Here is a 14,911-nt window from a genome sequence, read left to right on the forward strand (position 1 = left end):
CTCCTTGGTTTGCTTGTCTATCCATTCGCTTTTCACTATCTCTTCAATGAAAGACTCTTTAATTTTATCAGCAATTTCTTGGACCTAATTATAAAATAGAGGTTGTGCCGTGAATAGCAATTGTTGAACGTAACCAATGACTCAACGACTCTAGTGTCGCTGAACAGAGTATATGTAATTGCATTACGCACATTTCAAAGTCTTCTATGTACCGACTAGAACAAAAATTATTTCCAAAGCAATGCACATTTTGTCTAACTATCAAAAGGTAGATACAAATGGGTTAATGCTTATTCACGCCCGACTGCTCTAATGTGGCAGCGCATACAGGCTTGACACCATCGCCTTTAGGCGACGTAGGCCACGTTTGCCACCCTCGGTCACGAGAACATCAAAAGAGCAGAACTGTTGTATGTGGCGCCAAGACCACGTGAACAGTAATATTTTAAGATAATAATCTCGCATATTCATTTTTCTTGTAATTTCAGCGTATTCAAGAAAGTTGCGTACTGTCGCCGATTGAACTTCAAAGAGCCCTACGCTTTTTTCTCTGGTACGAAATGGCTACCGCATCCAATATATCATTGGAGAGGGCCGCTATAATTAGGTATACCTTCAGCTCAGAACTGGCCTCAATTGAAAAAAGGGTTCTCTGCTTCGTATGGCATATAATAAGGAGAAATGCTTGCCTTAGTATGTGTTCAGCTTAGACGCAAAGCATCTATTTTCTTTGTTCAGGTTTGAAGGTTTCTCCAGGTTCGTGCCAAAATAATTTCTGAAAACACTGGTCTGCCAAGTTACAGTATAGGTTTGATGTTTTCATGTATATACCCGACCCACACAGCCTTCTTAGAACAAGTTTTAGATTTAAATAATTTGGACGCCATGCAGCTTGTCGTAAATCGCTCGAATTCTTTCACCTTGCAATTCTGAAAACGCACCTTCTCGGCATTCGTCAGACCTTATAGTTTTATTATCCCGATTTAACAGCCTCTAGTAGGCTACAATGACGTAAAAGTTCGTTTTCACAGCCCAGTTTATTTCCTCAATCATCGGTATCTTGGAAAGGCACCTGCACTTAACGAATTGTGTATTTACCTGTAAAGTGCAAATAAACATTCGTGGTGTGGGATTCATTGTGACGACTGAGAATCGATAATTCAGCTAAATAATAATAATAAACTTCTAGTACCAGATTTCTGAAAGAATAGCAGCAGTTTGGTAATGGTAAGCGAGTTTTTCACAAGTGCTTGACAAACAAAAAGCCATTTGACAGGTATAGGTCTATTTGTGTAGCTGAAAGTATCAGCCCAGTTAGGCTTAGGTATATATATATATATGGCCAATTTCTGTTCCGACAGTAATTCGGTACTGGAACGGAACCTTAGATACATTCATTCTTGTCAAGGTATACATATGTACCTGCGCCTAACGAGCACTGTTGTCTTCATCAACATATAAGTGTACCTCCGGTTTTAGTTGATAACTGATGGGCATAAGTAATATTATCTCCGTAGCACCACATGGTTCTGTTCGCGCTCCGCTTCTTTTCCTCGTTTTTATCAACGACCTGCCATATGGGATTTCGTCATCCGTCCGCCTTTTTGCTGTTGATTACGTCCTTTATCGCCGCATTTCCAATTATACCGACCAGGAGCTTATACAAGTCGCCTTTAACAAAATGCAGGAATGGCACTCCAACTGGCTCATGCAGCCTCATATTTGAAAATGTAAATTCATGCACATTTCACGTAAACGCTCTATTATTTAAATCCCGTTCTCCTTCAACTCCACCGCTCAATCACTAAAAGAACACGTACAGGTACCTCGGTGTTGAAATAACGCACAAATTAAATTGGGTGCACCATATCACGAAACTTGGGCTGGCACCTCCAGAACACTTGAATTCATCCGAATATCACTGGCTATGTCCCCATTAAACAGTAAACAACTAGCTTACGAAACATACATCCGCCCTAAAATACAATATGCCTCAGCAATATGGAACCCCCATCAGGCCTACTTGATCCACTCACTTGAAGCCATTCAGAATCGTGCAGCACGCTTCATACCTTAAAAGTATACAGCTCGACTTCCACAAACGCCTTCAACAAATTCTTCTTATAGATCGCCATAGAGGAATGGAACATAGTTTCCGAATGCGTAGTTACGAGTTTAATCCCTCCAAATTTAGGCAGCTACTAACTGATCATTTTGACCTGCGATAGTCACTTTTTCTTGCGCTCCATTATTAGGAATCCGACTTGCGTGCAATGTTGAGCCAACGTCTATTTTTCTGTATTTCCTCTTTTTTCCATTTCGGCTTATCATAGTTTATTTTACCGCATATCATATTTTGTTATGCTTTGCTACATGATTATTCGTATTTAGTGTGCACTGTCTCGAATTCCTGACTTTGATTTTTTCCTTAAATTTCTTTTTCTACCCAATTTATCAACGATATACAATTCTGTATTCTTTTTATTTGTTTTTATGCTAATGTATGGCCCTTTCTCTCAATTCTCCCCCCCCCCCCCCCTTATTTATTGTCCCTCGTAGGGATCCTTGAGGGAATAATAAATGGTGTTGATGATGATGAGTTTTGTAACTTTGCTTCAATCAAATTTGCTATTGAAAGTTATAATTATAAAGAAGGTACTATTATGCGGAATATGGCTGAGAGAGAGGAAGAAGTGCTTTCGACTGACTAGATATCTGCAAGCTAAACCATTACCGCTCCGTTCTTGCCCGTTACCAGTGCCTTAACAACCGATTAACATTTAATGGAGTGTGCGAAGACTGATCCATAAACCCTTTCTTGATATTGTTTATGGTAATATTCGTGACCATGCTCATTCATTACAGGTCATATTATAACTGTATATATCTAGGAAATAAAAAATATTCTAAGTAGTTGCCTTAGCAAAACGTGATCAGCTGCACGGCGACAGAAATCAGGAAATCGATCTGATTCACCGCGATAAGCTCCAAGTGTTTTCTACTAGGTAACTTACTGCGGAATCCTTTTCTGCAAGCGTGAAGTTTAACAGCTCATGGCCATCGCTTTCTCTAAAAATATTCTCGCACTTCACAGCGGCCATACCTTTTAAGCTCGAGAAACCTTCATGTCCTCGCGGTAATTACATTAAATTCACTATTGGGAGCTCCACCTTCTACAGCAAGAGCGCGCGGTTAGTTATACATTATGTAACACGATCAGGCGTGGAAAGCGTTATCAGTCCCCACCATGATTTTAGTCGCATCATATAATACATACCTGAGTTGGTTGAGTGTGTTAGGATGCTGGGGATAGTTCGCGATGGCAACAGATCTCACACCTTATTTACAAAAGGTAAGCAACCAGAACCAGAATTACCACGGGCTGCAGAGAAAGCACTGGGTGTATATAAGAAATGTTTGTAGGTGAATCATTACTTCTCGTCTCCTTTGATTAAGAGTTACAGATGAGGTTTAATTTTAAGAATAATATAACAACGTTAATGGGAGCAGTTTCAAAAAAGGCCACCAACTACATTCATTCTAGGGAGTGGAGCAAGTACTTGTAATGCTTCTATTTCACGGTTGGAAGGCTCTGGCCAGCAGCTTTATAGATGTGCCTGTACCATACAAAAGGAACTTATGCTGTTTCTTTGTTCACCTTCAAAGCTTCCCGAATGAGCTTTTATCATATTGCTTGTAGCGCAAAATGGGACAGAGTGTACCTCAAATAATTCCAACCTTTCGCATCGATTTCACATTGTATGAAATTGTTCTATGCACCTTTGAAGCTTTATCTGTATATTTCGTCACTACTTTATTTTAAGCGCTGGCAAGAGGAATTTGTAGTTCGATGTTGACGAGGCCTTTCGCAGCCATCGCCGATGCTGATTAACTTAGTTCTTTCGCGAGCGCATGTCAGCTGAGGAAAGAGTTGACTGCAGACCTAAACCTGTCTGTTCGTTCGCTGGCTACAACATCGCCACTATCACATTATATGTGTTGAAGTTGCTGTTTTTCATGTTTTGGGCACACCCTACAACAAGCAGCAACAGCCGTGAAAGTATCACTTGGGAGAGCTAGCCTACGAGAAAGCCGCCGATTTTATGTGCTACCGGCTACCAGCGGCTACTGCCTCATACTAATTGGCCCAGATGAAAGCCTCAATTACTCAAAAATTCCCATACCTCACCATCTTATCTGTTCCGGTCGTCTTTCAGCAGCCGCCCGCCACTGTTTAATGGAACCCCGGCATATCGTCTAGAGGATTGCCCTGATCAGAACGGACGAATTGCTGCGTCTAACTATTTGGACTACACCTTCAAGCTACAAACCTTTTCACGCTAACTGGGGCAGCTAGGACGTGGTATGAAGACCATTATTCTTCATTAATATCTTGGGGAATATTCAAATAACGAGCAAGTCGACAAACCTCTTCAAAAAAAATTCGAACCGCTCCTTCAGACTAAACCTCAGCTGCTCAATGAGTCTCTCCGTGCTTACAATTAGGAATTGAAGATGGTTTGGTTTGGTTTGTGGGGCTTAACATCCCAAAGCCACTCAGGCTATGATAGACGCCGTAGTGGAGGACTCCGGAAATTTCGACCGCCTGGGGCTCTTTAACGTGCACTGACATCGCACAGCACATGGGCTACTCGCTTTGCGCCTCCATCGAAAAGCGGCCGCCGAGTCCAGAATTCGATCCCGCATCCTTGAAAACAGTAATCGAGCGCCGTAACCACTGTGCCACCCCGGTAGGGACGAATTGAAGAGCCTTTTTTTCGAGCCAACACACACATGCCTGGAGAAAAAAAAGGCAGTTTTTATTTTGTCCCCTCAAAGAGCCGTTTGTTTCTGGCCTCTGCAGAAACCCCTCAAATCCATAGTCGTGGCTGTTCACGAAGCGTCCACCAAGGAAACGATCCTCGGCTCTGAAGCCCTCGAATACAACCGCCCAGTTCAAGCCTCGTCTATTGACATAGATGTAACATATCTAGGCCGAGAAAACTTGCGGGAAATCAATGAGGAAGTTATCGGGGAAAAAGTGCACCAGCTGCTAACGTAATCCTAACAGCCTCATGTGGCTGCTTTCGAGGTCATCGCCTGCTTCGAACATGTAGCAGGCAGTTGGCAACCCGCCTTTGGCAGCTACTACATAGCAACCACAAGACGCGAACAAGACCGCCTTACTAAGTAGCTAGCTACCGAAAATACAAATATCAAGCCCTCATCGCTTCTATCGCGTTGCCAAACCCCGCCCCTGGGCCCACTCCTCCCAAGTCTACGAACGATTCTCGAGCACCAGGAAATTATACTCTTGATAGACTTCGAAGAAAAAGAACATTCTGCTTCCAATGTAGCTAGGCCGGCCAAATGCCACAGCCCTGCCGGTAGAGACGTATTGCCTTGTGCGACTCAGCTTTCGGCACCCTACACCCGTCCATGACACTTCCGCTGCGAGCGATAGAATGCATAATAAGGCTGCCTGTATAGTTCACAATAGCTTCTCAGAACCCGTTTCCGTCTTCTGGCCAAAGCTATGTGCGAGGAAAGTCCCCTACCCTGCAGGGAGAACTAAAACACCGATCTTTGCAAGTGATAATGCTGTACAGCGACTGAAGATCCTTCTCCGGCGACGAAGTATACCAGAGTGCCGCAATGTCTCCACCCCCACTCCATACCATGACAATATAAAGAGTCACGAAACCTGAGTTCCAACTTACGCCCCCAAACAGCGAAGTGACAATGGTGTGCTCGACAGCGAATTCAGTACAAGACGGTAAGGATATTGGACCACACCGAGGCCATCAGATAATGGAGGATGTGAATAGATGACCTTGAAGTGGCCGCCAACAATCGAGCTATTAATGTCTTAGTAGATACAGGACCTCACTACTCAGTCATCAGCGTATGGCTCACTTCCGAGCTTAAATAAATAAGGACCACCTGGGATGGCCCGCGGACTCGCTTTGCCATCAAGGCGATGCGCCGCCAGATTTACAGTAAACAAATTCTTTTATCCTGCCAGGTTTGTGATACTACTTCAGTATTCCCGGAGCGTCAATTCACGTCGAGTAATCATCAAAATTCGATACAAGATCATCGACCCTCCGAAGGATAACGCCATGCTAGCTAAGACAAATGTGAAGTGTGTTGTTTGTGCTTGATGGCACATAGGCAACTTAGACCATCATGCGCCAACAAGGTTTGAAAATAAACACTATAAGTTCGCAATTCTATAAATGGTTTGAAGGCTTCACATCTTTACAGGATGAAAAAAATCATGAGCAATGTCAGTGAGTGATTTTTATGGTATAATTAACCTTGGGTGTAGTGATGTATGTTACACAAAAACCTACGGGAAGTGTTTTTGTCCCAGTTCTTCACGTTTATTACATGTAAATTAAGTGCGCTTAGACAGGACAACCTCTCCCCAATAGTTCGCATGTAGGCACATTTGTTTTGCAAGTAGGAAGTTGTGTAACCAATTTGGAAGTGACATAAAACGACTTCGATGAAATGCTTTTTGTGAATAAATGATTTCGCTTTCTCTAACACTGGCTTCACTAAGTCTAATTTGTTGTGTAGTTCCTTGTTCAATGAATCCTGCTATTTCTCCATTTCTCCTTCAGTATTCTCTGTACAAATTCTATGACATCTTTGGCTATATTTGTTGCGGCTTGTGGCTGAAGAGTGTTCCAGATGGGCACGTATGACTGTCGGGTACCAAAAATATTTTGATAGAGATCTATTTTTGAGCACATAAGCGAACATTAGCATTGTCCTCCTGTTTTCGAGGGGAAGTTCATTTCTTTCGATTTGGCGGCAATTTATAGGGATCTTCTGTACGCACCCGTCAAGAGTTGCAAGTCGAGAGATTGCACTGTGTCAAGACGTTTAAAGTAGGACATTTTTGCTTACCCATGCACAACGCACTCGTAGTCTAAGGAAGAGCGTACTACACATAACAGATGTTCAAAAGGCAGGTTCTGTTAAAGCCCCAGTGTTTTCGGGACAGCCCTTTGAGTATCTTAAGAGATTGAGAAGCCTTCTTTTTGAGATTATTTATCCTTTGTAGAAGTGTCGGTTTCCTGTCCAAAGTTGCTTCCAAAAATTCGAACTGATTCTTTACAGGCAATATGGCTTCACTTATGCATAGAGTGGGTTCAGTTTGTAAGATCCGTTAGAAATAAAATGCGAATGGGCAATATTTGTGAAGAGAAGTTGAATCAATGTTTGTCGATCAGGCTGCTAGTGTATTGATAGTCAACCCCGGTTGCTTTTCGCATGATGATACAATCGAGGACGTGCACGCTATCTGCAGGTCATCCACGCAAACTGAATCAATTAAAGATTTTTTTGATAATTTCACTTATAGAGTTCATTTTTATGATAAAAACAATCGTACGTAGGAAGCACCCTTGAGGTACTCCATTCACCTGGACAGGCTTGTTGATGTGCAAAACCTACTCGCATATGGAATAGAAGGTTACACCAGGAGATATTAAGGCAGTTTAACATTCCGCCTTGGATGCCCAAGTTTGCTAAGCCACTGAGAATGCCGAAACGCCTGCCTGTGTCATATGCCTTTTCCATATAAAAAAGACAACAAGATAGTCTTGTATATGTATAAATTCTTCACGGACAGTTTTCTAGGTGGACTACATGGTCAGTTGTAGAACATGCATTTTAAAGCCACATTTGTGAATGTCACCGACAGCCGACAATACAGCTTACGCCGACGCCACGCAGAGACAAGCAAGGAGACTAAGTGTGGGTTCGGACTCCAATTCGCCGTCGTGGTCTAAGTGAAAAGTTACTGCGTCAATACTTTGGTCATACAAAGTCATTCAGTGCATAGGACAACTTGATTACGAAGTCATTCCTGACGGCATGAGCGTATCACATTGGCGTCGGGCACGTCCAGAAATCGTCCATGTGGTGCGCCTGAAGCCTTATCTGGCGCGCGCTAAAGGACGGTTTTTAACTTCTAGTATTTTATTTACCTTTCAGTATTTATTTTGTAAGCATCGAGGCGATGCTTTTTTAAGGGGGGAGTTATGCGGCAATGTATTCGCCTTTAGGCATGCTGCGTTATCATTGTAATTCTAGCACAAGGATCGATTTGGTCGTTTGTTTTGTTCATGCTCGTTGTCGCGAGACGCTGCTTTTTCGTTTTTAAGTCCCGCAAGATGCGTCTTGGGGGGGGGGGGGGGGGAGGGGGGACATCTAGAAGGTTCTTGACAATCGCGTGTTTCTGCAATGTTCAAGATTACGCTACTCACGGTGTGGCTTTATCTCGATGTTTCCCTGCCGCCTTTAAATTGAGCGTTGGCGCGTGCGACGTGCATTCTTTGGCCGACGACACCGAGCACAAAAGTTCCTATCGCCGCTGCCGAATCGTTAAGTTCGTTTGCCCAATAAAGAGTTTCTTCAGTGTACTCCCAAAGTTTTATTTGTGTCATCGACATTGCCACCACCACGTGACAATAGGTACACCCTTTACTTGGTGGTAAAATCTCTTACCGTTTTATAATCTTACCACGTCTCGTTTGCAGACCTACATTCAGGTCATTTTGTTATCACAGGGATTACATGAAGACCATGACAGACAAATGAACGGTGGTCGCCACCCTACAGTTCAAGCCTCTATGCATGTATCCATGTGTTAATAAAGCCTTGCTTGAAATGCAGCAGGACTTCACTGTTTATGTGCTTAGTGAAATCACTCAAGCCTTGTGATTCTTACCCATGTGGTTGCCAAATTCACTTGAAGGCCATGTGCATAAATGAGTAAGAAGAAAAGCCCCAAAATACGTTTACGTTAAACGCCACGAAAGACTAGCTTAAAGATGATGGAGCAAGAACGACGCTATAATAAGGTGGTTGAGAATGCTGTAACATTTCAGTTAACGTCAACTTCACAGTAGAAATTCATGTCAAGTAAAGTTGGCTCAACAGTTATTATGGTGTTAATTTTCCCGGCTTATTCGAGCATCATTCTGCCTCCGTCTTCGTTGGCCTTGTTTGTCGCCGAAATTAAAACAAGCATATCAAATTATTCGCCGAAAGTACGTCACTGACATCACGAGGCGCGAAGAAGCTCAAACCTCGCCTGGAGTCGGCAAGAATGCTTCAATGGGAGCTCGCTTCCATTTATTTTTTTACAATGGCTGATATTTAATCATGACGGTGACGAGTACTTTATTCTTTTTGACTTCTGTCCTCCTTTTTATGAATCAAAAACAGGCTTGTGCAAGCGCCGTGAGCTAACAAGGTTATTTCAGCATTCAATGACATCTTTGCCCCACATGCATTCGCAGGGTGACTATGCACAGTAAACCGACCACCCTTTAGCAGTTCAAGGATTCTGTCGGTCAGAGTGCACCTCAACACATCCGGTCTAGTCCGTACTATCCTCGCTATAATGGAATGGTAGGATGAGCAGTACCAGGAGTTACGAAGCTGTTAAGGCAGTTGCGTTCCGGCAGCACTGAATTTGTGCCGCATTTCTCGACTGCAGATATTCACCTCGGGACTCTTTTCTGAAGTTCCCTGTGCAGGAGCTCATAGGGCGAAAGACAAGAACGCTGCTTTCTGTTCCAATCTGCCACCTGCGACCAGAAACAGAGCCACCCAAGACGGCGCGACAAAGACTAGAAGAAATCAGGCGCAAGCAACGCTGCTTCTACAACAGAGGTAAATGGCAGAGGTAACATGCCTTAAAGAGCATAATCCCTTGTCAGGGTCATAAAACGGGCTTAGGTTCCTCGTGCCTACATTATAAAACGGAAGAGGGCGAACAGTTTCAGCGCACAAGAGAACCCTTCTGACTGCCGCCTCCTCCCTCGTCTCCAGACCATGAGACATCCGCACCACTGCATGCTGTGCGAGCCCAAGACACAACAAGGCCATCCGAATCTATACAAGTCCGCAGGAGTCAACGGATGCGCCAACAATCACGACGATACCCGGCGCCAGAGTTCTAAAAATTGGTTGTCATTCATGCACTATGCGCCATCTTGTCTACAGTTATACTTAAGCCTTCTATCACCTGCTGTTAAATTGTTATGTTTGTAATATTCACCTGGTGTTAACATCTGATTTGCATCTCATTTAGTGAGGCATGGTGCACCTAGGCAACGCCGACGCATTCTTATAGCCAAGTTAGACCAGGCCATTACGTCTGGAGGTAACCTTCACTATCTCATCATAGCCTTAATGACGAAAGTTATGCGTCCCCCGTAATTATTGTGCTTAACCGTTGCCTTTGACTTATTCTGTAATTTTGTTCCGTTAAGTATTTCAATATTAGGTATTTCATTAATAAGTATTTCAGCATTTCCAGAATGTAAACACAGCACAATTCACAAGAAATGCCAAGTCCACGAGTAGGATTTCCGGCCCTGTAGCTTCTTCGGTTTACAAGATCTCTTCTCGATGAGTGTTGGCGTAGTGAGCGCGTAATTTAGATGTCTGTTCTGAGATTTTAATGTATGAACAAGGTAGCATATTGACTCTTGCTAGTGAGCGCTGTTTTATGTATTGAACAGTAAAGATAAATATTGAAAGGTAGTGAACAATTCTTTCTTCCTTTCTTTCGTTTTTTGCTTGTTTCTTTGTTTGTTTGTTAGAAAGGCACGTTGCGCTTATCGGGAGCTCTACGATGCACCTACAGCCCGCTCGAGTGCAGTGTTCCTAGACATTTTAAAAGTAAAATATACGCGGCTTGTTTACTTTATTATCTACGAAAAGGTAGTAAAAATCCAGTAACACAAAAGAAAACAATAAAACTCCTTAGTGTTTTTAGTGAGGCATCAAAAAACAAACATAGTAATGCAGACTAGTCGGGTTACCTCATGGCACATGCCATTGTTGTTTCCTGTAACTAAATATTGTATCTCTCATGAATACATAAGATAGAAAGCAGTCAGCTATTCATTCCTGAAATTTCTGTTCGCTCCTTTTTTATTTGAAGCATAATTACGCCTTGGTTTTATCAGGTTTGATTTGAAAGGTGAACTAGTTACATTTCATCACTAGGCGAGTTGGGGAATGTAACTTTATGAAATATAAAACATTGACTACTTCAATATTATTCACACTCTACGCAATCAAACTCAACCTTGCAAGTTTTACCGAAACAAATTTCTGATACTCTATCATTACTTTATATGATTTATGTCCCATTTTGCTATTAACAGAAAATCTGAAGCGAAGGGTCTCTTACGTCTAGAGATATAGACCAAAAGAGTGAAGTACCTGATCTCTTGCATCTCTGTCAAAGCTGTGATTTGCATATATATAACTGACGACATCTGGCATTTCTTTCTTGACCAGTTCCAAACAGGGCTTCCACCTTTCTTTTTCCTCCTTGAGTAGAATATTCAGCTTCGCCCAGTCACCTGTCAGTGAGTAAATCTTCCTAACGCCAGCATAGTTTACAATATTGGCGACTTTCTCCCTTTAAATAGAAGACGAAAAGCACAATGTACACCATGAATATGTTAGAATGCACGTCACTCAGATAGCATGCAACAATTGATTGCAATATTGTGATGTAACCATTAAATGATGAGTGCAATATTTTACTATCCCTATTATTGCAATTATAAACTCATGTAACGAGTTGTTTGAAGAAAACAGTTAGTAAAATTCTACTCATACAAAGATGTAACACGGATATTCAATGGGTTGCAAGCAAGTGGCCAGTGTGGGAAATGTACGGCTGATTTCCGATGTAACCGATGCGTCTCTTTTGGACTGCGAGAATGTTATGCATGCGAGTACTTCTATTGAAGCCCCAGACAAGGTGCTATAATTGATGAGGATGCAAATAATGATTGGTATATCTGGATTCCCATGATCTGTATCCTTTTTGCTTTGGAAGGAACATTCGGCACCAGGATATCTCCATAGATGCAGTTAATTGTTTTTTACGTGGCTTCAATATTTTGTTAGATACTACAATGGTAGTATTCTGGCATTCAAAATTTATGGGGCGGTTAATGTAACACCTTATATTTTACTTTAAACAATAATTTTTAAAAATATTTTTTGATAACAGTAATTTTGGATTAAGGCTGAGCGAGGAATGTAGAAAGTGATGTCACAAGTAACGTATGTTTTGAGAAGCGTAAGCATAAAAGCTAAGCGTGCATGGATATTGCGCGCACAAACGAAACCTAAAAGGTAATAGGAGTAGCGAATACATACAATGCCAGAAGATCACGAAAGTCAGTTTGTTATAATTTACTTGTTGGTAGGAAAGTTAATATACAGCCATTATAATCACTATTTTGAACTCACAGATAGATCGAGCGGCTTTTTGATTTTGAAATATTGAAGGTTTTGCCATTTTCGCCACAGCCGTGATCGCCCTCCGAAGAACATATCGCCTAATGTTAAATTTACTGCTAAGAAAAAAAAACAGCTTCCGGCAAAGAATATTGTCACGCCGCGTAGCGGCGCACTGAGAAGGAGCAGGAGCAGCAGAAGAAGAAGTGTAAGAAGCGAGGCGCGCGCAGACTGTTCCGGTTTTTCTGAGCCGTGTGCGTTCGTTCACCTGTATTAAAAATCATTTCATCTGTTACATTTAGTGGAGGTGCGGGGTAAAACGTTCTGGATCTCCCAGTACCTCGTCGCAGCCGTCGTGTAGCAGGTTTGCCACCTTTATGTCCTCAACAGTACATTTCAATGGCTACCACCCGCACGACGAAGACTCATGAACAGCGACCTGAAGAGACGACGGCCTTTCCCCACCAGGGAGAGCCGCGTACGTTCTACTTTGAGCCCCAAGATGACGTTGAGGAATGGCTCCGACACTACGAAAGATGAAGCAAGTACAACCGCTGGAATTTGATCGCACGTCTTTACAATGTTGTCTTCTTCCTCGCTGGCACGGCCCTGACGTGGTTTGATAACCGCGAAGAAATCCTGACAACCTGGGACCGATTTGTTGAAGAAATTACGAAATCCTTTGGGGATACCCTTGCGAAGAAGGAACGCGCTGAGAATCAGCTTTCCCAGACATCCCAGCTGCCCGGTGAGACATGCACACGTTATATCGAAGAAATATTGAAACTTTGTCACATTGTAAAACCCCCTGTCCAACGAGCACCGCGCTTCACAAATGGTGCCCAGTGGGAGCAGCAGCCACCCGCTACCTTCTATCGGCCCTCTTCCCCTCAACGCCATGCACGGAATGAGCCCCTGTGTCCGATCGCAGCATCACTCCCCCACCGCTGCGACAACCCCGTTCGCCATCCCCGCGTCGCCGCTTTGTTTCTCCACCACTGGGAAACTAGGTGGTGCGACCGATGGAGGTAAGGTCGCCAGACGGTCAGTTCGCGCATACCTCTACCTATCGTCATGCTAAAGAACAAAGTGTCAATGTATGTAGACAATGTTAAAACAGATGCTTTGGTTGACACTGGTGCCGCTGTGTGAGTTATGAGTCTTTCATTTAAGAACTGCCTTCGACAGAAAGTTATGTTTGTGTGGGACAAAAACACTACATTTTGTGGAATTGGGGGTGAAAGTTTAGTTCCGGTTGGCCTGCGCTCAGTTTCAGTTGTAAATGGTGACGAGTGCTATAGGTCAGAATTCGTTGTCTTGAGACGTGCCACTCATGACGTTATCTTGGGTGCTGACTTTTTGCGCGAGTGTGGTGCGACTTTAGACTTTAGTGCCGGTAAAATTTGTTTGCAGCCGAACATTATCCCCGCATTAGTAGATAACATGTCTCAGAGTCATCAAGGAGTTCTCGCCTTGAAGGAAGATGTACTGCTGCCTGCGATGACGGCGACGTTTCTCCCCATGAAGTCATCTAAATCCTTCATGGTTAAACATTCAATAGTCGTCGAGCTAGATGTCTCGAATGGAGCGAAAAAAATATTTCGGTGCCACGCTCCGGTCGTGGAGGTGGAGGACGATCGCGCATACCTCTGGGCTGTGAACATGTCAGAAGAGCCAGTTTGTCTTCCTTCTGGTTTGACACTCGCGAGATTCGAGAAATATGTGACTCATACCGTTGGAATTATTTCCGATTTCAGAGGAGCAGCGAAAGACAAGTCCGAATATTGTGCTGAGTTTGAGGGCATGGTCAACAAATCGCTCCCATCTAATGAACGCCGTATTCTGCAAGACATTTTGACAACTCATGCTCAAATGTTCGACTTTGCCTCAAATGGATCGGGTAGCCATTTCCCAGGTTTTTGGCTAACACAAAATTAACACAGCAAGCGCACCCCCTATTCGCCAAAAACCTTACCGAGTCTCCCCGGCAGAGCTCAAGATAATTTAAGAACAGGTGGACGAAATGCTGCACAAAGGAATCATCCGAGAATCTTCTAGTCCGTGGGCCGCACCTGTGATCCTGGTGCGAAAAAAACAGTTTTTTGAGATTTTGTGTAGACTACTGTCGTTTGAATGCAGTAACAAAGAAAGACGTATACCCGGTACCTCGCATTGATGACGCTGTCGACTGTCTGCTTTCGGCGTCATATTTCTCCTCTGTTGATTTGCGATCAGGGTATTGGCAAATTCCTCTACATCCATCCGACCGTGAGAAGACTGCTTTTGTAGCACCAGATGGTTTATACGAATTTAATGTAATGCCTTTGGATTATGCAACGCTCCCACGACGTTCGAGAGATTTATGGACACTATCCTTCGTGACCTCAAATGGGAAATATGCATGTGTTACCTTGATTATGTTATCATTTTTGGAAAGACCTTCCAAGAGCACAATGAGAGGCTCCATAAAGTTTTTGAAAGATTTGGCAAAGCGAGCATCATTTTGAATTCGAAGAAGTGCCATTTTGGAGAGCGACAAACTTTAGTTCTTGGGTTCCTCTTCAACGAGTATGGTATTAGGCCGGATCCGCAGAAGATTGCTGCAGTACGCGACTTC

At 43.1% G+C, this 14,911-nt stretch overlaps 1 protein-coding gene across 1 annotated transcript in view; it reads right to left on the reverse strand.

Annotated features, from left to right (window-relative positions):
* Nucleotides 1-14,911, reverse strand: part of LOC146174856 (neprilysin-1-like) — a 101,065-nt gene that overhangs the window by 68,306 nt on the left and 17,848 nt on the right. The window contains exon 5 of the mRNA XM_084585472.1: nt 11,260-11,461. Within this exon, the coding sequence (XP_084441598.1) occupies nt 11,260-11,461 (202 nt within the window). The remainder of the gene's footprint in view (nt 1-11,259; nt 11,462-14,911) is intronic.

Source organism: Amblyomma maculatum, chromosome 11 (genome assembly GCF_055883805.1).
Source record: "Amblyomma maculatum isolate TAMU_Amacu chromosome 11, ASM5588380v1, whole genome shotgun sequence".
NCBI lineage: Eukaryota > Metazoa > Arthropoda > Arachnida > Ixodida > Ixodidae > Amblyomma > Amblyomma maculatum.